The 23,676-nt window shown below is 42.7% G+C and overlaps 1 protein-coding gene across 5 annotated transcripts; it reads right to left on the bottom strand.

The window, feature by feature from the left end:
• Positions 1–629: 629 nt before the first annotated feature.
• Positions 630–23,626, bottom strand: RBM5 (RNA binding motif protein 5). Of its 5 annotated transcripts, none has more exons than XM_014598327.2 (26): positions 23,539–23,626; positions 23,296–23,357; positions 21,403–21,465; positions 20,937–21,168; positions 20,113–20,280; positions 16,962–17,031; positions 16,410–16,483; positions 13,862–13,945; positions 12,372–12,432; positions 12,134–12,199; positions 11,602–11,762; positions 9,922–10,019; positions 8,966–9,053; positions 8,685–8,762; positions 7,922–7,994; positions 7,111–7,196; positions 6,693–6,771; positions 6,363–6,454; positions 5,736–5,900; positions 5,153–5,299; positions 4,995–5,066; positions 3,868–4,047; positions 3,558–3,632; positions 2,502–2,599; positions 2,291–2,420; positions 630–1,263 (listed from the first exon to the last, which is right to left on the bottom strand). In XM_014598327.2, the coding sequence occupies exons 2-26, from the start codon at positions 23,310–23,312 to the stop codon at positions 1,138–1,140; spliced, it is 2,583 nt and encodes an 860-aa protein (XP_014453813.1). In that variant the 5' UTR covers positions 23,313–23,357; positions 23,539–23,626; the 3' UTR covers positions 630–1,137. The 5 variants fall into 5 exon arrangements, with proteins under 5 accessions (XP_014453813.1, XP_014453819.1, XP_019337620.1 ...); XM_014598333.3 differs by having other exon boundaries at positions 23,296–23,352; positions 23,539–23,617; XM_019482075.2 differs by having other exon boundaries at positions 2,520–2,599; positions 23,296–23,352; positions 23,539–23,617.
• Positions 23,627–23,676: the final 50 nt, after the last annotated feature.

The raw sequence follows: 23,676 nt of genomic DNA, 5'->3' as shown, positions 1-23,676 counted from the left end.
TAAGGAACGTGGGATAAATATGCCCTCACCTTGCTGGTAACCAGGACTTAGGTCAGGCAGCTAACTCTAAAAGTTTTCAAATCCAGACTTCACTACTTGAACTGGAGTAGCAGCAGGCAGAAGTAGAAGGCAGAGACCTTGCCTCTGCCCATTTTTTAAAGTATCAGAATACTAGTTAGCAATTCAGACTGTTTTCCAAGCAATTCACTGGGACAATGACTGTAGTGTACTCCCACTGGAGTGACAAGTAGGCCAATATGTAGCTCTACTGTTAGACAGTCTACTACAGCAAGTATTCTTGCCAATGAGCAACAGGAACCATTAAAAGGCAAATCTGCACACTACAGTTGAGCTTGTGTTGGGGCCTGTAACACCAAGGAGGAGTGTGCATGTTAAATTCTTGCTGCAGGTAGTCAGCCACAGTTCAGTAACTGAAGCATTCTGTCTTTCTCTGCTTATGCTCCTCCTTCCTTACCCCCCCAGCAGTTATAAAGGTAGGTCAAGATACAAGACACAAAACTCACCGAAACCCCTCAGCAAAGGGAGAAGCAAACTTATAAAGGGATAATTACTGCCACAGAGATGGTAACTGCTTATCACCCAATTCCACTAAAAAAAAAAAGCCAGGATCGTTTTTAGGTGTATTACTTTTGGAAATAAGCCAAAACTGGGAACTAGAGTCAAAGTTTTCAAAAAGTCTATACAAAGGTGTATCATACAAAATGTACAGGAACACTTTCCAAAAAGACATACAGACAGTACAATGAAGTAGAGCAGAGAGAGCAGTGTCAAACCCAGTTAACACATCCCTGACCTGCTCCAAAAGGACAGGAGTGACATTTAGACTACGAGTTCCAAACATAAAATACATTACATTATATACAAAAATGTATAAAGATTAGCATCCCCTTTGGTCTAGCCAGGAGCTCTCCAGCATGAAGTTGTGGCAGTTCAAAGGATCCACACATGGAAGTGTTCCATGCTGAGAGGAAAGGAAGTCCAAGGGAATTAAATAGTTAACCCAAAAGCCATTGCCAGAATGCAGTGGTGCCACAAGGCTACAGGGTTTAACAGTCTGTTCCATATGAGGAGTCAAGTATTTTGCTGGCTTCTTTGCCTTGTGGGCAGTGAAGACCATCATTCCATCTCTGTGAAGCGGGCAAACATAGCTTTCCGAACTGCATCCTTGTATGAGTCTGCAGTAGAAACACCATAGGAACTACCCTTGGCTCCCAAGCCAGCTCCCCTCATGCGTACTTGAGCCTGCAAAGTAAAAAAAGAGGGTTTTTTAAAGCTTTGGCATGAAAGAGCTAGTTAGTCTTGACCTTGCCTTGTGATGCCCAGCATGTACATTTGACAAGTCCCCAGCCTCTGTGATAAGGAAATAGTATCTACTGAGAAACAACTGACTTGACAGAACTTCTCATGATACTCCTTTAGCAATTAAAAAAAAAAGCACATTCAGCAGATCTGTTGCCAGACCTACTCTTCAACGTTGGCTCAGTGAGCGAGACAAGAGTCGAGCATGAAACACTTACCTCTTTACACAGCTGCCAGAATTCAGTGACAGCAGGAAGGGACATACCATTTTTAATTGCTATTAATAAAAAAAAAAAAAAAGTCTGCATACACAGCCTAGCTAACAGCCAAGAAACTGGATACTAGCCATTGAGCAGACCCACCATGGAGCAGTGTGATGGATCAGCAATTCTAGTCATTACCTACCGTCACCATCTGGGTCAGAAAAATTAGGTTCTCAAGTGCAGTGAATGAGATGCAAAGCATTTCAGTGGAAGATATTTTAGTCCCATCTGAACTGCTAGCCTGAACCTTGTGCTGCATGTGAATGTCACACTTCAGAGTTCACACTAGCCTAGACCAATAACACTTAACCCATCCAGCCTTGTACACTGGATCTAGCTATAAAACAACCCCCGCATGTTGGCCTGGCCCCATGCACGAGTTCATGTCATCTGGCCTGTGGGGCTCCCCACAGATCTGTAAATTTGGCAGTAGGGAAAGCAAAGGCTGTGTTAACTCTTATAGCTTTAGGCTCAGCTGTGTGATAACAGTTTCATGGAATGGATTCAGCCCATGGGCTTGAGGTTGAGCACCACTGGCTTACAGACAGTAGTGCGATCTTCCTTGTAGGCTGCATATTGTTTTCCAACAGCCAAAACAAAACCAGAACATCCTCAGCAAAGCCAAGACAGATAGATCTGCTTTCATTCTGCCAATGCCACATTCCTCTACTCTGCAGAAAACTGGACATCTTACACCCCATGCTTACCTCAATGGGAGCTGTGATACCCTGACATTTCCTTCCCAATCCTGAACCTTCCCTCCAGCCCATGGCCTGGAGCATTTTGTTGCCAATATTACTATTATCAAGGCCATCTTTGGTAGGCTGCTCATAATTCCTAAAGAAGAAAATATTATTAGATCAAGTAGAGGGCTGTCATGTATTCTAGCAAGTACTGTAATGGCTTTCAAATGCATACACTGTGCCAGCATCATACACTTTCTTGCGCTTTGGCTCTGGGGGCTCCGGGATGCCATATTTCTCTCGCCGTTCTGCAGCTCTGTCTCTGTATTTCATCTGCAATGACATATTCCATAGGATTAAAAGCATCACTTTATAGCAATTTAATGCTGCCTGCCTCTGGGCACCTAAAGCCAGAATCCTCTGTACATTTGAGAAAGGCCAAGATGCTCAGAGCATTACTGTTAAGCAGGAGCTGTTTATGTGATCAGCAATATTTGGAGGTTCCAAACTTTCCAATAAATTTGGTATTGCCAGCTCTACCTAGTACTTGATAATATTCACTGAAACACTAACTCTGTTAAGGACCTCTCACATAAACATTCATCCAAATAGCTTACTCAGCTTAGCAGTTTTACCAGCTAAAAAATGAGGTGGAAGATTCAAGGCCAGGATCACAGCTGACTGCAAAAACTAATGTGAAGCAAATAGTGCAGAAAGGCTTTAAGCCCAGAATCATTACTAACAAACAGGCTCTCAGTCTCTCTGCCCAAGAACCCTGAACCAGTTCTATGCTATGACCAAAAATTGTTTTTGAAATAGGGCTGTTTTGACTGGGAAGTATTTTTTTCAGCTCCACTGCAAGATGCTCAGGCTACATGGTGCGTACACCTATAAGTGAAAAAGCCAATGAGGCAATACAGGTTTGGCAATACCCTCCTGCATGCCAGCTACTGCTGAGTTTTTGTTTTTTCTGCTCACTTTCAGTCAGCTAAGGATCACTGCCACAGCTCACGAGTTCATAGACATTAAGACACTTATACAGCATAAAACACTGCTATGGAGCAAATAATGGGGGAGGGCCCTTCCACAGTAAGTGGAAAGTGAGAGGACTTTATTATTTCCTTCCCAGTCCTTGTGAAAACTCCAACCTTGCTCCAAAGATAAAGTGCTTGCATTATGCTAGATTCTGGTTATTCCGACAGTGACAGTGCCAGAAACAAAAGATCCCAGCCACCCTTTGTGCAGGATTTCTCTCTGTATTAGTTGTACATTTCACTAAATGAACACTAACCTCTCTCTCACGCAACTCCAAGGCTTCAAGTTCCTGCTCTGACAGTTTTGATCTCCTATAGATATCCATATTTTGCTGAGTTAAAAAAAAAAAAAAGAGACTTGCATTAGACCATCTGAGGAGGTTATCCACCTTCTCAGAGACTCTATTAGTATACCTGAAAACAAATCTCCAACAGAAGACTGGTTCTGCAGAGAAACACCCTGGCTCCAACACACGAATGATACCATGGACTCTGATCTTTACCCCATTCAACATTTACAACAAGAACATCTCCAGAGAGATGGCAATTGCTCACAAGTGTAGTTACCTTATGTAGGTCTGAAAGCTGCTGATGCCGGATCAGAGCATCTTTGTTAGGAAACTGCCTCCTACATAGCAGACAAGCCATCTTCTTCCAGTCTGTCAGTTTCTCTTCCTCATTTTCCATTCTTTCCAACAAGTCCTCCTCGTTATCACTATCTCCACTGTAGGCAGCCACTAAACCACGCTGGAAGAAAAAGCCAACCACTAATTAGCCACAAGAACAACCTATTGGAAGGTAACAGACAAGATGTCACAGTAGCAGATCCGTGAAATGAGAGACTGAGGCCTGTTGCAGACATTACATTTTAAAGAAAGGAGTAGTGCATTAATAATGTCTTAACCAGTGACCCAGCCACATGTTCGGGGAATACTGCAACAAAAAGAGGAAACCAGCTACATAAACATTACACATTTTCAGGAATTATTTTTGTGGCTAGTTTCCATTGTGCCTTACATAGAAGGTGTGGCAGGATTAGGACTGCACCAGGGTCTCCAACCAGCCCCAGCGCAGACCCCACCAACTGATAATCAGCTGATTGTCAGACACCTGGCTTTCTCCTTGCTGGTGCAGGGAAAGCCCAGGAACATGATCCCAAGCTCCCTTAGCACCAGCATGTAAGGTGCAATTGGGATCTGATGCCCCCTGATCCCATTGCGCCAGGCTTTCTATGATTTAAACATCTGTCAGCAGCCTAAATGAGTCAGGGAGGAAACACATTTCATTATATGGGGTGCAGCAATGTCACATTCAACCCACAATGGACAGTTATGAAAAGTTTCAGAGCTCAACATTAAGGACACCACACCTTATAACAGAGAATGGATGTTCCTTCTAAGCCTGATTAATGTGTTTGGAGAACCCAAGACCATTACTTGAGCCCTGCATCAGATTGGGACTCTTCCACTGGGCCCCCTCCACAAGAATAGTCTACGTAATCTATTACTAAGAATGGCCCGATTCTGTTGGAAGAAGTGGCCCCACCACTCAGAATAGGTCTATTAATAATCCTACTCAGATACTGGAGTACCTGCTCTCAAGTCACACCACAATATGCCCTGCAGCTCAACCACCACATATTGGTTTCAAAGGCTACAATGCATTTTCATACTGCTGAATAGTTACACACTTACTTTAAGAGGGTTCTCCTCTTCTCCATTCTTCACCACCTCTGCCATGATCTGCTGTCTTTCAGACAAGGTACCCTAGGAAAAGCAAGAAACCTTTGAGGCTCTGAGCACTGCACAATCTGTCCCTCTCTGTAACCATTTTACTACATGAAGAGCTTTACCTTTTTTTCAAAGAGGGCAAAGCCAGCATCTGCAGCTGCAGATTCCTTCCTCTCCTCCTCCCTGGAGCTGAGCGGCTGAAAGCTATTCTTAAAATTTTCTTTTTGTTTATTCAAACTCTTTGCCCAACGCTCCATGTCTTTAGCAATCTGGAAGACAGGCAACTGAGGGTCAGACAAGCCACTACAGAGTCACAGTAAAAACCCTCCTGGGACTTGTCATTCACTCCAATACCTGCACTCACTAGAGCAATGTATGCTACAGCACCCTGTATATTTTATTAAAAGATTTCCATAAAACAGTGGATGCAATCAGAGCCATTCCTTATACAGAGTCCCAGCAGGCTGTAATTTGGCTGTTGTACCTGGTGACAATATCAACAGCTGGTCTTAACCTAAAATTACCTAAGTGATTACTTGATTCCTTGCCCCACAGGGCCACATATCCAACCAAGTGATCCACCAGAACTTTCCCCAGCTCTCAAAAGACCCCACTGGTAGCCCTGCATGGTTGATTTCCAGCTGGGCAAATGACACTGTTACACAGGAGCATTTCCAATCCAACCAAGACTGGATTTCATCTCACCTGCTGAGCTGTTTTGCTCTTAGGTTTCTCTTTCTTCTCCTTCACTTCTTTGGTGGTAGTTGCATTAAGTGTTTGCTGGTAAGTTACACTGTCAGCAGCAGGCACATATGTCTCTTTCTCACCATCCCAGTAAAGATATTGTTGGGTCAGGGCATTGTAGTAATACTGAGAGAGAAATCAAAACCAGATGGTTATAAACCAAATATAGGCTAAACATATACAGGACAAACAAGAGAATGTTCAACTCTTCCCAGAACACTTCAGCCCTCTATGAAGGGGACAAATAGGTGTCCGCCTCTTAGATCTTTTGCTCCCAAGCACATGCACTCTAAACAGCACCATGGAAATAGGCAGAAGTCCAAGTCAATTTTCCCTTCTAGACCAGAAATAAACAAATTTAGATACTGGGCAATTAAAGGTCTCAGGAACAGGATTCACTAAGAGGCCTAATATAGGCTATCAAAGGGAAAAAACCAATGCACCCACCACAGAAAACAGATCAGCCCTAAGATATTGTTCAGGGTATAAACTGCTTGTAATCGTTCATCCTGAAAAACAGTTTCACTCGGAGGCCGAAAACCTGCAGACCTATATCTTTAAGACAGATGGGAAAAAGCTTGCATTTACCTGAGAGTTAGGATCATAATAGAGTCCTGTTATAGGATCATAATAATAACCTGAAGACTCATCATATTGGTACGTAGAGGTGTCAGGGACAGCTGTGAAAAGAGAAGAGGAAGAGATGGGACAAGACTATTCTATTTAAATCAGACAAGCACCTTTCAGTTTCAGACCATAGGAACTATAACAACAGATGTCTGTAAAAGCATTCCCATGTCATCAATGGTTTTGTGGCAATGCACGGCCATGAGACAATAAACCAAAGAAGCACACTGATCTATTGCTACCAAACAACATATATGCAGCTGTCCACAAGATGATTCAGTTTTCGCTTACCATATTTGGTGCCAGGAACCACACCAGTTGGGGAAGTCGATTGTGCCTGTGTGCTAGTGCTTGGCTGAGCTGCTGGTGTCTGTAAAGAATTGGAATCATTAAGGGTGTGATTTGGGGTCTGTGGCAACCAACATCAGCAAACCAAGCCATCCACAACATGTAGCATTGATAGAGTAGCTAGCTGTTCTTGACCCATATTTATTTTTCCAGGATAAAGGAATCCCAGCCAGCAAAGGAAGAAAGGCTGTTCTTTTATAACTAAAATCTCTACAACATACTAACTTCGGTCTATGGAGAGGCTCCAGTTCAGGAAGTAAGGACTTACCAACTTTGCTACACTAATTTTAAAAGATCACAGCCAGAAAATAATCCAAATGAGACTGTCACATTAGTCTGAAGGAGTAATTAGCTCATTTACCTGAGAGTCAGATGAATTGTTTTGTTGACTGTATAGCTGAGGACTCTGGGATACCACAGCAGCTGTAGTGGTGGTAACTGGAGCACCTACAAGGTTAAAAGCTCATCAGCTTATATCTGGACTAGCCCCCTTTGCCAGAGCTACTGTAATTTCACTTATTGAAGAGGACATCAGCTCCTATTTCCAATTCCAAGTGGTGGCAATGGAGAGGAGTGGGGGTGATAGCAACACTCAAAGTACAATATATACAGTAGCTTTGACAACTGAATTCAAAGAGAGAAGACCTGTCCTTACAGAAGGCTATACAAGCAGGCTCTTTGGAAAAGGGAACTGTAAACTCACCACATTCTGAGTAGACAGAAGTTATGAACAAACTCAGAATACACACAAGAACCTTCTAGGCATGCATACAAATGCTTTTTGTACAAATACTTTTTAGACAGCCAGCTAAAGCACACATAACAAGCAATTTCTCACACAGAACAGCTGGCAGCAAAGTTTTGGTGGGAGTCACTCAGGTAGGAACTATGATCTAAATGCAGATTTAAATTATGCAAGTCCCTACTGCACCCCCCCCCTCCACCCCCTTTAACCAGCAGAAGAGACTCCATCTTGAGAAGACCTTTAGTAAGCCTTGGTTTGACCAACTTAATCACTCCTTTGTATCAACTGGCAGAATCAACTGAGTTTCATAATTACTGATGTTAGGAGTCTGTCATACAAAGGGATTAGCTCTGCTCTTAATATTGTTCCATAAAAATAAAATCTCATCCCAAACAAAATGAAAAAAAGTTAAACAAAGGATTATTACCTGATATGGTAGTTCCATCTGTGTCCAATACGCCTGCTTGGTTCTGGTAGTACTGCTGATAATCCTGCGAGTACTATGAAATAAAATGCAGAAAGAACATCCGGTTAAGCTAAGTTTAATACTGACTACAGGCACTGGTAGATATTATTTTCAATGAACAATGGGAACTGCTGAATTCTGTCAGAGAATGGAATGACTGCATACAGTACTGTGCCAGACATTTAGGGACTTGATTCCCTGGATGGAAAAAGTGTTGTACAAACTTGAGCTGCTGGCACTTGCTAGCTGGAAAAGCCAAATGCATTTTGCAGTATCCCCTGGCTCTAATGCAGAAAGAATAGCAATGATTGGCCACAGTATGGTCATTCTATTTTCTTCCCAAACACTCTCCGAGCCTGGAATGGATTCACACTGGTTGTGTACCCCACAGACTCCATTCCAGAAGAAACTGGAGTTAGTGTACATGCTCTCATGCTCCAGGATGAGAGCCATGTTTTACTACTGCCTCTGCAGAATGCTTGTGGGGGAAGGGGGCCAAGGGGAATTACACTGGACAGGTGCTAAAATTGTTCCGCATGCCAAAAAAATGTAACGTTTCAACCAGTAACTTCTTTGTGGCAGATTTACCATTTTTATCTCAGAACAAATTCTTTTACCCTTTGGCATGTTAAGACTTGTGTGAAAACTGCACATAACCTGGGAGAAATGTCTGACAAGGCCCTATAAATACACACTACCAAGAGACTTAACCAACACTACTAACCTGAGCGTACTGGGTGTAGCCATCCTGCCCTGGTTGGAGGTAGCTATAGTCAATGGTGCCTCCTTCTCCAGTCTGAGGCTGTGAATTCAAGCAGATAAGTTTTATCAGAGACAAGTGCGTTACTGAATTGAGCAACTGTACCGATTATTTCTCTTCCTAGCACTCTGGATATAAATTTAACCAATTGAGCAATTCTGAGCAATAAATAGTGATGCTAAATGCATTCTGGTTTCATTTCAGCAAGAATAATGTGACCATGCACCAAAGGCCCCAAGTCATACCTGGGTGGATGACCACTGAGCTGCAGCAATGGCTGTGCTTGCCACAGAGAAGGCGCTCACCCGGTTACCATCTGGGAGAAGCAAATCTCTGAAACCAGGAAGATCAAATCATGATTATGTGTAATTATCATTTCATGCTACTGGTACAAGGAAGACTCAGACTCTCCTTATACACAGATTTTAGTAAAACTCAAGGTATCTGTAGAAAGCAAATAAGCTGAAGGGTAGTTTGGCAAATCCGGGGGGAAAGGAGGAGGGTATTTTTGAGGCCTATAGCGGTATACTTGTTAACCTTTTATTTTGTATCTGTGGTATTTATTTTTTTTTTAAAGGAAGGGTTCCACTGTTCTATTATTTTAACAGAAAGGATATTTTTTTTTAGATTTAATCTAGATCTGTTTTGCTGCAGTTTAAATCCATTGCTTCATGTCCTGCCTTTTGCAGCAATGAAGAAGGTAAAGAAGGAAGAAAATTCTCTTCCTCCTTTAAGTAACCTTTGAACTATTTGAAGACTGCTATCATGCCCCCACATCCTTCTTCTTTCCCCAAACTAAACAACCTGTTCTCTCAACCTTTCCTCATACCGCTTACATTTCAACTACTTTAGCATCACGTTGGTCTCACGCCTCTTGATCCTGCCCAAACTCTTCATACCCGCTTTGAAATGTGGAGCCCAGAACTATACATAATACTTCAGCTGTGACTTAACTAGCATCTGCTACTATGCCCTCTCATACTATAAATACAATACTGCTAATGTAAGCCAGAAATGCATTTGCTTTTATATTTTAAGTGCTTCACATTACTGATGTTTGTCTTGCGCTACTGACAAAATGAAATTTAACTCCTGAATTCTACTCTTATCCTCTAAGTGTTTGCAATGCTACCCAGGACATTTTGGCCTTTTTTTTTTTTTTTTATTAAGAGATGAAGAAAAGCAGCTCCTTGCAACTCACTTTCTGGCACTCTTTGCAAAATCAACACCAATTGTTTTGCCATCTATTTTCAACGGTGGCTGAAGACTTTGTAAAATCTGCAACAGTTGAGATGCATCCTACAAAGAGAAAGAATCTCTGTCAGTATAGCCCAAGCCTCCAACTCAAGGGCAAGTTACCTGTTGAAGTAAAGACTCAAGAGTTCATTCCAATGATGTACTGAAACCTTTAATCTTTCAAAAAAACACAACTAAGATGCAATTTCAGGTGCAGTATTGCAAGTAGCTGAGGCTATAAACTTCCTTAAACCCCATCATTCTACTATAAAAGCTCTTGGAAAAGTTTCACTCACTAGAACCAGTTGATAAAGTAGCTCTGATAAACTCATAGGTTCATAGATATTAGAGTCGAAAGGGACCTCAGTAGGCCATCTACTCCAACCCCCTGCCCTGGGCAGGAAAGAGCGCCAGGGTCAGATGACCCCAACCAGCTGCTTGTCCACTCTCTTCCTGAAGACTCCCAAAGGTAGGGGACAGCACCACCTTCCTTGGAAGCCCATTCCAGATTCTGGCAACCCTTACTGTGAAGAAGGTCTACCTAATGTCCAACCTAAATCTGTTCTCCATCAATCTGTGGCCATTATTCCTAGTTACTCCAGGGGGTGTCCTAGTAAATAGAACATCTCCTATTCTCTGCTGCCCTCCCCTGATGAATTTATAGACAGCCACAAGATCACCTTGCAGTCTTCTCCTGCGCAGGCTGAAGAGATCTAGGTCTCTCTCTCTCCTTGTAGGGCCTTGCCTAGTACAGGCCTCTGACCATATGAGTGACCCTCCTCTGAACCCTCTCAAGATCCTCCACATCCCTCTTGAAGTGCAGTGCCCAAAAAAGGACACAGTACTCCAACTGCAGCCTGACCAGTGCCACACAGAGAGGAAGCATCACCTCCCTGGACCTGATCACCGTGCATCTGCTCATGCATAATAAAGTGCGGTTAGCCTTGTTGATCACTTTGTCACATTCAAGACTCATGTTCATCTTGGGAGTCACCTATGTCTCCAAGATCCCTTTCTGCTGCCTGCTGTTGAGGTCATCCCCCAGCCTCTAAGTGTATTGGTGGTTCTTTTTGCACAGGTGCAGCACTTCATACTTGTCTTTGTTGAACTGTGTCCTATTTCGTTCTGCCCATTTTTCCAACCTGTCCAGATCTGCCTGGATCCATTCCCTACCCTCTGGTGTGTTAACTTTGCCCTATAATTTGGTATCATCTGCAAACTTGGACAAGGTGCTCGCCATGCCCTCATCTAAGTCACTGATGAAGACACTGAACAGGTGCCAGGGTACATTAAACCTTATATTGAACACCCTCCCAAGCAAACATTCAACTGTCAAATGCAAATGACTAAGCTGTTTATTTCACGTGACAGGTTCAAATCCAGATCATATGTCCAGATGAGAGTACCCACCCACTATAACGATAAGAACAAATCTAGCGCCCCTCTCCCCACCCCCCAATGTATACACATTTCTCATTTGATGACCTCCAAGTGCCTCATCACGCATTTAAGAAAGATAAAGCACAGATTGGCTAAGTGACATATCCAATAAATCCATATCCAGTATATCAGGTGTTATTTCCCAAAGACTATTTCCTTGTTTTAAATCACACCAGCATCCCATATTTTGTATTACACCACTCACCATTGCAGAAGACAGCTGGACAAATGCAAAGCCCCTGTTTTGCTGGGTCTGCTTGTCTTTAATAAGGCGAATGTTATTAACTGCCAGAGAAGCATATGGAGATAGTGCAGTCATGATGGACTCCACTACTGTGTGAGGAGCTATGTTTCGGAGAATGATGGCTGAAGAACACAGAGAAAATCTCAAATCAGTTAGGTTTATGAAGGCTCTTCAGAACTCTTTTAGCTTGTGAGAATAGCCTATAGAGCACAGTAAAGGAAAAACCCTCTGGGGGAAGGTAAATGGGTTTTCAAGATTCCCTCCCCCCCCCCAAACTTCTTTACAGATGCAACATATCAAGCCATCACACATTCATGATTGAACAAAGCAAGCTAAGGGGGCTGTATTATAATGGAGCTGCAGGTGGGACCCAAGCACGTAGCTCACACTGAGACACTAGACTAGTCAGTACTTCAGTACTGTTACATCAGTGTTGGCATTCTGCCACTCATGAAATTTAATGAATAAAACAAAAGGGTTTTTTTAAACTTACTATCACAGTAGTAATCCACAGACTGAACAGCCTCTGTTGCTCCAGGAGGTACCTCCTGTTCTGAGTCTTCATAGTAAAGAGGAGAGGAAATTGCTTTTAGTTACAGAATGGATCGGTCACTTAAAATTCAAAGACTTGTTACAAACCAGGTTAGGACCTGAACTGCCATTTGTAACATTGAATCAAATCAAGAAATACCCTACATAACCTAATATTCAAAAAGCTTAATGTAACTTACCAAATTTATCAGCTCCACAGCGGAAGCATTTTAGTCTTCTCCTGAAGTTGTAAAGGCAGCACTAAAGAAAAGAAAGCAGCTTTCAGATGTTGCAGCCATTTCACATGCTGCCACATGTAGACATTTCATTTTCAGCATGTCACTACTGTGAAATCCTCTGTACATGAGAGACTAAAAATCTAATCCAAGTAGTAGCTGCTCCTGAGATATGAGCTATCTTCATTCAAACAAGTAACTCTTCCTGAAATTGAAGTCAGCTAGTTCACTAGCAGCTTGCAACCTACAATCCTAGTTACTGAAATAGATGCATCCACTTATCACAAACTCTACTTTAAACACTGCTCCTTGTCAGGTCTCAGTGTACTATGACTGCTTACCTCCCAACTAATTAGACATGCTGTATAACAGCATGAAATTCTGGCTTGTTCAGTTTTGAGAAGCCCAAGCTCCACTGCAAATGACAACACACACAAGTAAAAGAAGGATAGCAGGTACTGAGTAGTACTGCCCAGATGCTGATGTGTATCCATTAACACTGACTGAGAAAACTGGGACAAGTATGAAGTGGGTAATCCTGCTAGTGACTGAAACTTGTGTGAAATAAACCCATCTCAATACGGCTGTAAGCAAATTAGATAAGGTATTTTGAGTCTGGGGAGCTAAATGGAACCAATCTGTAAGAGTGAGCTGAATGGTTCTTAGTGGCACAAAACACACTGCAACTGAAATAGGACTGGGGGGAAAGGAAAAAAGCAAGCAAGGAATGTACAACTCTTTTACTGATCACAGTATTAAGTTATGATTATTGTGGCCAAAAGCAGCTGAACAGCTATTGTAGTGGATGAATAAAGAATTTAGTTATTTTCCCAAATATGCAGTTGATGTCAAAGCCCAACTACACCATCTTCTCAACCCCAGGCTAGCAACTGCTCTGTATTTTAATGTAACCTCCTTTCAGGAGGTGCTGCTTTTGTGTATTTAAGCTCAAAACACCAGTGACATTTTTTTGACCTATGTTCTCCAGAAGCCACTGTAGTTGCACAATTGTAAGATGCTGCAGACAGAAGTCAAAGTAGGCAAATTCAGACTGGATATTTTTTAATCAATGGTAAAACAACTCACTCAGGGACACTATGCATTCTGTCACTTAAGTTTACATCCAGATTAATGCTTTCTTAAAAGACATACTTTAATTCAACCACAAGTTAATTAAATTAATGCAGAAATCACTGGAGATCAGGTCACAGAAGCCCTTTATTATTATGTGCTGCCAACCTTGCTCCCTTGGTTGAATATCTACTATGTAATTTGGATCCAATATCCACTTCATTTTATTCCTGTTTCTTTCTTTAATGTAGGGCAATCTTATGGAAATTGGCCTGTTAAAACTTGCAATTTTTCCCATTCACCTTTTTCCACAGCAGGTTGATACACACATCTAGGCCCAACACTGATCAGAAGAACCCTTTTACAGAAAACACACTTCTTACCTTGTTACAAAGCCAATCTTCAAATTTAGGCCTGGGGTTGCTGTAGTGCATTGCAATCTGCTTCCCCTGAATCACTAGCTTTTTCTGTAAAAATAAAAAAAAAAGCAGACTTAATTATTCCTGGGTTGAGGCACATGTGTCCATTTTCCCATGGCAGAGCACACTTCGGAGGAATCAGTGCTCCTGAATTAAATGGACAACATATGGGGAGGACGTGGAGGACCAACCACCGCCACCTACACCCTGCCCATCCAATCCTGCAGAGAGGAGGACGTGGGCAGTAAGAGAATGGGATGTGGAGTAAAGGTAAACGGAATCAGGGAGTGTTGAACAAGCTGCCAAATACTAAATGCTGACTCGAACGAGGAAGTGTCTCGAAGGAGACAGAACTCTATCCTGATGTATTCAGTATTAATGGATTTAGGAGTCTCTCTCCCAAGTATTTCTATTCACTTCTAGTATAGCATAGAGCGACTTGTTTAAATATGTCCTTAAGTGACTGCTTCACTTCTTCCCCTAAACCAAATTCCCTAGAAATTTAAATCAACAGCATCTAGAATTGTCCCCCCTCATCCCCAAGTGCTTCCTTCAGAATGTGTCCCTTTAAAAAAAAAAAAAAAATACAATAAATTCCTCTCAAAGGGACCCCATTTAGACTTCTTGAGCCATCAACTGAAACAGCTCAAAATAAATCCCTTGACTAACACACTGGTTCATGAAAAAGCCTCCGCAAGAGGTTTGTGTTCTTCATTCAGACACGAACTCTTCAAATTGTGTAATTAGACCGCAAATGAAGTTTCTCCAAGGAGGAGGAAGAGTTCATATGGTTTTCATCATGTCCTCTCAGTTAATGTGTCACTAGAGGAGGTATAAGTTTTAAACCATTTAAGAAGCCAAAGTTCGGAGCTTCAAACATTGCTGAGCCCTACGTATGCAAACTGCCCATCCAAAATTATTTATATCAGTAGATGACCTTCACTTCAAATAGACGCATCTTTAAGAGCGTCTTTGGCTATATACCAGGATGGGACTGGCTAATCCCAGATATTATTTTTAACTGAAGAATTACTTTATATAGGAGGGTTAGCTTTATTGAAGAGGCACCAAAGAAATGCCAGGATCACTCTTTTCAATAACAGGATCTGACAGATCTACAGTGCACCATGAGTAGGGTTTTCATGTTCTCTATTGCTAGGGGAAGTTTTTATTTCTCCTATGGGCAGGAGGAAGGGTTGGAGGGCCCAGCATTCACTGGATATGCAAACATTGAAACAAAGATGCTGGCACATTTACAATACATCATCTCTCTGTAAGTCAGAAGCAGGGCCACTTAGGAAGACTCGACTACTTTTATCCCTACTACTAGGGTGGCTCTGGTTACTGTGGAGTGAATTTGGTTGGATCATATTTGTCTCAAGTTGTACACAAGCTTTGTATACATTAAAAGTTTTGTTTAAAAAAAAATGCTTGCTAACATTTTTGACACCAGACATTTTGGTGCCTCCGTTGCCCAAAAGTGGACATTAGGCTGCAAAAAATTCAGCTTGAACAGACTGCTGTTGAGGAAGGGGCCCATGGCATGAAACCCTACTCTACAGGGCTGTGCATGCCAATTTCTGTACTGAATTGTGATATCTGATCACCCAACCTAAAGTATCGTTTTCTTAAATGTTGAAAAAACCCCAAAAAAACTAAACACAGCAACAGTAAGGTTTAAAGATATAGTTAATCCTCGTCTGATCACAAAAATGTAGTTCATTATGCTGATTAGAACCAATGTGAGTAACTTAAAGTCTGCTGTTAGAATTGATAACATATATCAAAATGCAGTACAAGCAAATACTTCAATTCACTTGACAGTGCAAAAGAAAAGCCTCAGTATACAGGGAACCATCTTTTAAAGGAGGACCTGTTTTGTTTTCTGGCTCTTATTAAATCATTTTCAGTCCAGAAATTAAGTTTACAATTCCACTTTAAAATAACTGAGTTTCCAGATGATTTTAGCGTGTCCCATCAAATAAATACTCTTGTAACAGAGCCAGGAATTTCCCCTGCTAGACCAGGGGGAAAGTATTCCACTTGGATAGCATGTCAGTTTAGAAACAAGCATCAATGACTTCTTGCTGAGCACCAATATGCTGTGGATATCCAGTATTATTACTAGACTCCTTGAAAAATACAGTGTTTTCTATGGCAGCCATGAACAGAGAAATGGTCAGGTGGAAATAAATATGGGTGTTTCAAAGGACTGTTCAGGTCAAGAGTTTTAAGAGCCAATTAGACTGGCACCACACAACTACAACACTAGTATGTAATTAAATCAAGGTTCATTCTTTCTGGTTCATAGGAGATCACCCAGAACAGCCAATCATTTTCCTTCTAATACTATCTTGGCTCTGCTATTACAAGTTTTAATATATACAAAGCTTTCATTCTTTTAAATCACTGTTTTGGAACAAACCACTCCTTCCACTTTTCATTTATCCCTTTTTAACTGTACAGACTTGTTCCATTTTCAGGAATATCTAGACTTGGTGAGTGAAGCAACCTGATTGGCTTCCATCCAGCTGGTAGCATCTTGAAAGTGATAAAACTCCACGAAGGCGAAACCACGGCTTACACCTAGAGACAGCATTCAGATATAGACGGGATACTTGTGTTAGTCAGTTCCTTTAAAACAGGTGAATCTCTCTCCAACTGCTTCATTACTTCATGACAAAGCAGCTTTACAAATGCGACGTCAACTGCTGGGATCTGCTCGTTATTTTGCCATGGCAAGGAACCAAGCTTCCTTAATTTGCTATATTTCGATCAACTTGAATCCATGTTTAAAAGGTAACCATGCAACAGACTACATAACTGTCAAATGAGTTCATACTAGTGTTACTTACCAATACCGTTTAACAAACCCCCTGTTGAGAGACTTCTTTCAAAGTGTTCATCAGCTATCTAGAAACCTTTCAAAAAGGCCACATTCCTTCGCCATGGCAAACCTTACATTTTTATATCATGTGCTTGCAGATTTGGGGTAATTCTGGATGCTCTTTTGGGTCTGGGGGTGGGGAAGAGGAAGATGACGAATCTAGATTAGGGCTCTCACCTGTCTTTCTCTTCATCAGCCTCACATCTGCAGGCTGAGGACCTTCAAAGGACTCAATGAGCTCTCGAATCTGTATGGGAGTTTAATCAGACATTATGATCCCAAATCTTGGCCAGTAGCTCAAAAAAGCAGCAACCAAAAGTGTAATCCGACTATGAATCAACATGCCAAAAAAATCAAGCATACATATTCATATACTCATCCTAACTTCAAAAGAAGATAAAGTGAATTTAACCTCTGGGTAAAAAACAATTTGTTACTAATGATCAACACCCTGCCCAAGTCCTAGATGGTTCTTGAGCAGGCTCAGCCAGCTCTCTCCTTTTATATCTACCATCTCTTGTCATGAACAAAGATACTGTGGTACCCAAGGCTGCCTCTCTCTCTCTCTCTGACCTTGGTCTCCAGGCACATGCTTCTGAGCCAATTAAGACAGTAATTCTCAACCTTTTAAATTCAAAGCAACCCTTGGAAAATACCAGCTCTTCACTTTCACTCATTTTTTGATTATGAAAAAATAATATATCGATTCTCCTGTTACAAAGAATGCATTAAGACAACAGGTCATGACACTTCTAACAGTGCTATTATTGTGTAGCATGCCACAGCATCCTTAAGAGGATCTCAAGGCACCTTGGCTTCTTTACATTCTCTTAAAACAAGAGAATGTCAACAAAGGAAAAATTAGACCTGAGCAAAAACAGTAACTTCAAATGGACCTAATTTCTTTGTTCTAAAGCTGCTTAAAAAGCTATGGAGGTGCCACACATCACAAATCTGTTTAGATATCTTTAGCTGCTAAGATGTCCTTCAGCATACCTAGGGAACATTTTTATAATGTTGCAGAACTGATTAACAGCAGATGAGGGGATCCTGCTAAGACAAGCAGAAGATGCACAGCCATTCAAAACAGTCCTTTAGACCTCCCTGTTCAAATGTAAAAGCCAGAATAGGGCCCTCTTACAGAGATGAATTGAAAATAACATGTGACTGACTACTTTGAACAGTGTGTCATTTAAGAACTCACTTTTACATTATCTACAAGCATCAATACAGCAAAGAAAACCTGCAAGCAAAGCACCATTGTTATCATTTTCCATAATCAAAAACAGAAGGCTGAAAATACATACATTAACAGCTGTTGTTTCACAGAAAAGTGAATATTCAGAACAAAATACAATTAAGTTCAGTACTCTAACTATACACCAAATTCTTTAAATGAGATTTTAAATGATTCCACATTATTCAATTAACTACAGTAGGTATTTACATGCCTGTTCTCTTAAAACAGGAAAACCTCTAAAGTAATGCAACTCAGTTGAATCTATGGAGAAGGCTTCAGAACAGTTCATCATGTTGCACACCGTTTCAGATTTCAGTAAATGAACAATAAACGCAAGGAAGCAAAGTCAATAGAAATACTCAATGAAGTTTTAAAACCAGCTGGTTAAATTTGAACATGCACTGCATGAAAAATGTCCAATGCAACACTGAACACTGTTCCTCATTTGTTTATTAAGTGAAATGCAAGAAAATTGCCAAAAAGTTAATTAAAATTTTTAGCTTTAATTAAGTAAATCATAGTACAAAGACGTGCGAATCAGGCAGGCTGCTCAGAAATCAAGTTTGAACAGCTCTACTTTTGCGGGTTTAATAAATGTAACGGGCTTTACGTTTTAATTCTTTTGGTGTCTCAGACATATCAGGCGAGAGACAAAAAACATTAAAAATTAATTGCTTCCAGGATCTCTGAACTGGGGCTATACAGATGCTATAAAGGCTGAAAAGTCTGGTGCCTACCGAGCTCATTGTTCTCCCTTTGTCTGCTCTACAGCAGCCATTTTAAAACTGCCTGAGCTGTGCTAACATTAGGCACCTTTGTGCATTAACGTACTCTAGCCAGCAGAACGACTGGCTCAGGGTTTTGGGTTTTAAACAGAACTTGATAATAAATCTATGACAAAAAATATATATACAGATTTATGGGAATTAGTTCCCATAAGTGGAAAAAGTGCTTATCTATACTTTAAAATAGGGGTGCACCAATAGAGATTTTGGGGGCCGATACAATAGGTGATTCCCGATACAGCTCCATGAAGCTGGTAGGTTTTAGTTAAAGGGGAGGGGGGAGGGAAGGGGTGTGGAGGGCAGATCAATGCCCCCACAGGTGGGGCTGGGGTAGGCACTGCCCAGCAGGGGTGGGCGCAGGACAGAGCTGCAGCTCATCCAGAGGGCATGGGGGCGGCTCCTGCCGCTGTTCCCACTGCTCATCCAGGAGGGCATCGGGGAGTAGGGGGGTGGGTCTGCACTGGGCAGGCTGCAGAGCTGTGCTTGGGGCGGGTGGCCAAACTTCACCGTAGCCCCCTCCCAGCGCCACCACCGCCCGTCCAGAGCGACCCCCAGCCCCAAACCTCAGCTGCATCCTGGCCTCCAGTACCCCACGCAGATCCGGGGGCACACACCCCCTCCTTGCATGGTGGGAGCCACTGGACTAGCAGCACAGAGGTAGGAACCACTGCGCCCCCCCCCCCCCCCCCCAAACCGCTGCTCATTCCCACGCCTGCCCCACCCCACCCCACCCGGGCAGCACCTACCCCAGCCCTACTCCCTCTCTCAGCATGGGGGGGCACTAATCTACCCCCTCCCATTTCACTGCAACAGACTTACCAGCGGCACACAGCTGTCCAAGGTGATCCTTGGTGCCTGTGTGTTGTGCTGCATGCACGGGCATTTATCAGCCAAATTATCAGTCATGTAAGGCTGATTTCCGAAACAGTCCATTTTCTTTGTATCAGTGCCGATCCAATAACAGAGCGATATATCAGCACACCTCTACTTTAAAATATTTTAAGCTTCAGGGATGCTAACTAGCCACATGTGAAACCATGGAACTATTTATAGATGGTACTATTTAAAGCCAAGTACCTATGGCTTAACATTTAACTGACCTCTAGGCGTACGCAATATAGAACAGCTATAATTTAAATCTTTTCAGAATCCAAGATTAATAAAAAAAAACCATTAAAGCAGACCTTTAAAATAAAGGGCACTGTTTACAGTGTTTGCCAAATAGTCAGTGTTTAGTCATACTTCCAATACTATTTAAGCAAATACAAAAAAACGTAGATTCTTTAGCCATTTCAACACTTACATCATTTTCTGTAACAGTGATAGGAAGGCCACGCAACATAATGGTCTTGCTTTCCTTCTCATCATTAATGTCATTTCTGTAGTCATGCTCTCCATAGTCTCCATCAGAATGGTATCCATCTTCTGATTTATCACTGTTCCTTCGCTCACGCTCACTGTCACGTTCCCTCTGTGGAGCAAACACCCAGATTAACAAGTGTGTACAAAACAATAAACTATAGAACTAACACCCCCAGCTTCCCAGTCAAGACTGAAAAAGAAATAAAAACAAACCCTTCCCCCCCTAAAACAAGCACCTTTGACAGTTCTCAATTACAGCAATTCAAAATTGAATAGCAAAATTAGTGTTAGGCAGTATTCAAGATAATTCTTACACTAGTGATAAAAACTATTAAAAAGTGCTAAAAATATAAAAGATTGTTTACAAGAGATTTAGCTTTTATTCCCAAAACTACAGCAAAAGGACCTTGCAGAAGGCAGACAAATTAGCGTATCTAAGATTATAAACTCTGAAGAAATCAGCAGTTTGGCTATTCAGACCATAAACTTAAGGCTTGCACATTTTTGAGACTGGCAGGTAGTGTCAAGTTACACGCTTCAACTTGTTTACGTAGATAGAATAATCTGGCGTGTTCTGTTAGCAGGTATCTTAAATTCTTAAGCAAAGCAAATACACTACTGGATAAGGAAAGAATATGACTACATATCAATTTATGCAGTGGTAAAACACGGAACAAGTGGCAAGATGTAAAATTATGCTCCTGACCACATCCATCAAGCTAGTGCTAGTCTAAAATCCTCCTGAGGACCAAGGCTGCTACCTACCTCAGGGCTGTCATAATCCCGGCTGTCATAGTCTCTGGTTTCATAGTCCCGACTGTCATAGTCCCTGTCCCGACTGTCATAGTCCCTGTAGTCATCATATCTCTCGCTCCTGCGCTCCTCATTAGATCTCTTATAGTCGTAATCTCTTCGTCTGCTTCTGGAGTCCCGATCATCCCGATCATCTCTATCGACAATAGAGCCATATCGTCCACTCCGTTCAGTTCTACTAACACTGCAGGAAAGAAGATTGTTGGAGTTTGAAGAGAACTTGATTTTTCCCTTTGGAATATGCCAATTGAGGGAAATAACATAGCTCAGTTTACAGACTGGATGTCAGCTCAAAACATTCTAATATCTGAAGTCCAAAATTAACTAACACTGTAAAAAAAATTATTCAGCTGCCACCCACTTCAACTGGTAGCATGTAATTCAACATAAACCAGAATGAGATGTTGTCGAAACATACCAGTATAAGCTACATGTGGAAATAAAACAATCTAAGATGACAGATGTGTAACAATGATCAGAGCTGCAACAAAAAGGAAGACAGATTAGCTAAAACAGCATATCTAATCACATTATGCAGATAATTTTTTTACTGTAGATTAGGAAAACAGCCAAGCACTGATTTTCCTATGCTATATCTTGATAGTTTCAAATAGTACAGCTTGCCGAGTTTGCCAGCTGCACAGGCTAAAAACGCAGTGTCACTAATAACAGATTTAATTTCTTATCAAATTATACATTTATTCAAGTTGATTACAGTTTTAAAATAAACACGCTGCATTTTAAAAGCTGACAGGTACAAACGAAAGCCGTATTAATTTAAAACAAAAGTCTCTCTTCAAATACAGTGGAGACCATTTTTACTACCTTTATAGAAAACAAAAAAAGTTACGGTCAGTAATGCCTCTTTTTAGACAGATGTTGGTGCTGCTAATCATTTTTCCAAAGCCAGTTCTCTCCAACCCTCTCAAATCAGGTCAACAATTACTCACATCCCTGTATTTGAACCCTACACCTCCCAAAATGAGCCTTCAGACACACACATGCCCTCCTTTTACATATAACAGCCAGTGGGAGATGTTTTCTTTTTTCAATTCCTAGTTAATATGAGCCAAGATGTTACCATAAAATGTTGCATCCCAGAAGGTGGCATTTACTAGGTTAAAAGAAACACTAGCACGAGTAACCATACTGAACTACTATATCCATCCCTAACCCTAAACAAATGATGTGCCTTCAGTTTCAGCCACAATATCAAGGTTTTCGGTTAACAGCTAGTACAGGGGTCAGCAACCCCAAGCACCTGTGCCAGAGCATAGCGTGTAAAGGCATATTACTTGGCACATGCACCTCTTGGCAGATAGTAGGGGAGGTGTAAAGGGCCCGGTCCTTGTTGTGGCAGTGCAGCCCTTTCCCACTGTCTGCTCTGAGGTGCACAAGCACCTGCTGGGCCGGGGCTCCGCAGATCCTGGCGCAGCTGCTTGCAGCATCCTGGGATCCATGTTGGGCATCAGGGGCCTCTCCAGAGCCTGGGCTTGCTGCAGCAGAGACTGGGAGGCTGCTTGTGGAGCCCCTCCCAGATCACTGCCTATGGCAGGTGTACCTGCACCTTGGGGAGGATGGTGGGGAAGGGGCCCGGGCTGCTGCTGCACTGTCACAAGAAGGATTGGGCTCCTCGGGGCTCCCCCACCATCCTCCCTGACAGGCCTACATCTTACATATTGAGATTGCAGGTTATTTTGGCTCTCAGCCTAAAAGCACTGCCAACCCCTGAACTAGTATACAAACCAATACCAAAACAACAGAGCTGCTTATGACGTACTGGTTATTCCCATGAAGATGATGCTCATTTTGAGAAAAATGGCACTCTCTTTTGACCCTGCTAAGTTATTTCTGTGCATAAGGAGATAACTACTGTCCAACTCATCTTTAGCAGTCTTACACCCAGGTTCTTGAGCCCTCGTCTGACATGAAACATCGTCATGGCTTTTACACATTTGCCATTAAGGTGAAGTACAGGCCTAAGAAAAAAGGGCCTCTGCAATGCGTGCGTCTGTACAGAGGCTGGGACAAGGAGTCCTTCGTCTGTCATGAGCTGGGAATTACACCCCTGCTTTCTGATTGGAGCCAAGTTTCCAGCCCCATCACTGCCCGAAGCTCCTTGCAGACCCGGCCGGTTGCAAAGCAGTGACTGAGAAACCAGAGACCTTTGCAGAGGGCGTCCTTCCTGGCGGTGTCCGGGCTTCGGGATGAGATCTCCTTGGCATCCTCCCAGGCCGGGGCCGCTCCCTGCACCTCGCCTCGCCTCCTCCCCCCGGACCACAGCCCCCCCGCGCCCGCCCCCCGCACCTACCGCTTGTCCGACCCCATGGTCTCGCTCCGGGTGCGCCGCGTCCGAGGGCTCGCGACTCTGCTCTGGGGAACAAGAGGCGTCAGTGAGCGCGGCCCGGGGCAGGCCCCGCCTGTCCGCACCCGCCCACGCCGCAGGGCCCGAGGGGAGGGGGGCAGAAAAAAGACGCCGACACCGCCCCCTGGCTGTTTGAGGCCATCGGGGCCCGTGTGGAGACGGAGCGTTGCCGCCAGGCCCCGCACTCACCGCGCCGGGGGCTCCGCTCCGCCGCTGCAGCAGCCGTTTCTTCCCTGCTCTGCAAAATGGCGCCGAGGCAGCTCGCTATCTCCTGCCCACAGTGCACCGCGCCGCCGCCTGGAAGGTTCCAGCCCCTGCGCATGCGCA

The sequence above is a fragment of the Alligator mississippiensis genome, chromosome 12, assembly GCF_030867095.1.
Source record: "Alligator mississippiensis isolate rAllMis1 chromosome 12, rAllMis1, whole genome shotgun sequence".
In the NCBI taxonomy this organism is placed as follows: Eukaryota; Metazoa; Chordata; order Crocodylia; family Alligatoridae; genus Alligator; species Alligator mississippiensis.
The sequence above is the reverse complement of the archived record's forward strand: the minus strand, read 5'-3'. Positions and strand labels throughout refer to the sequence as shown.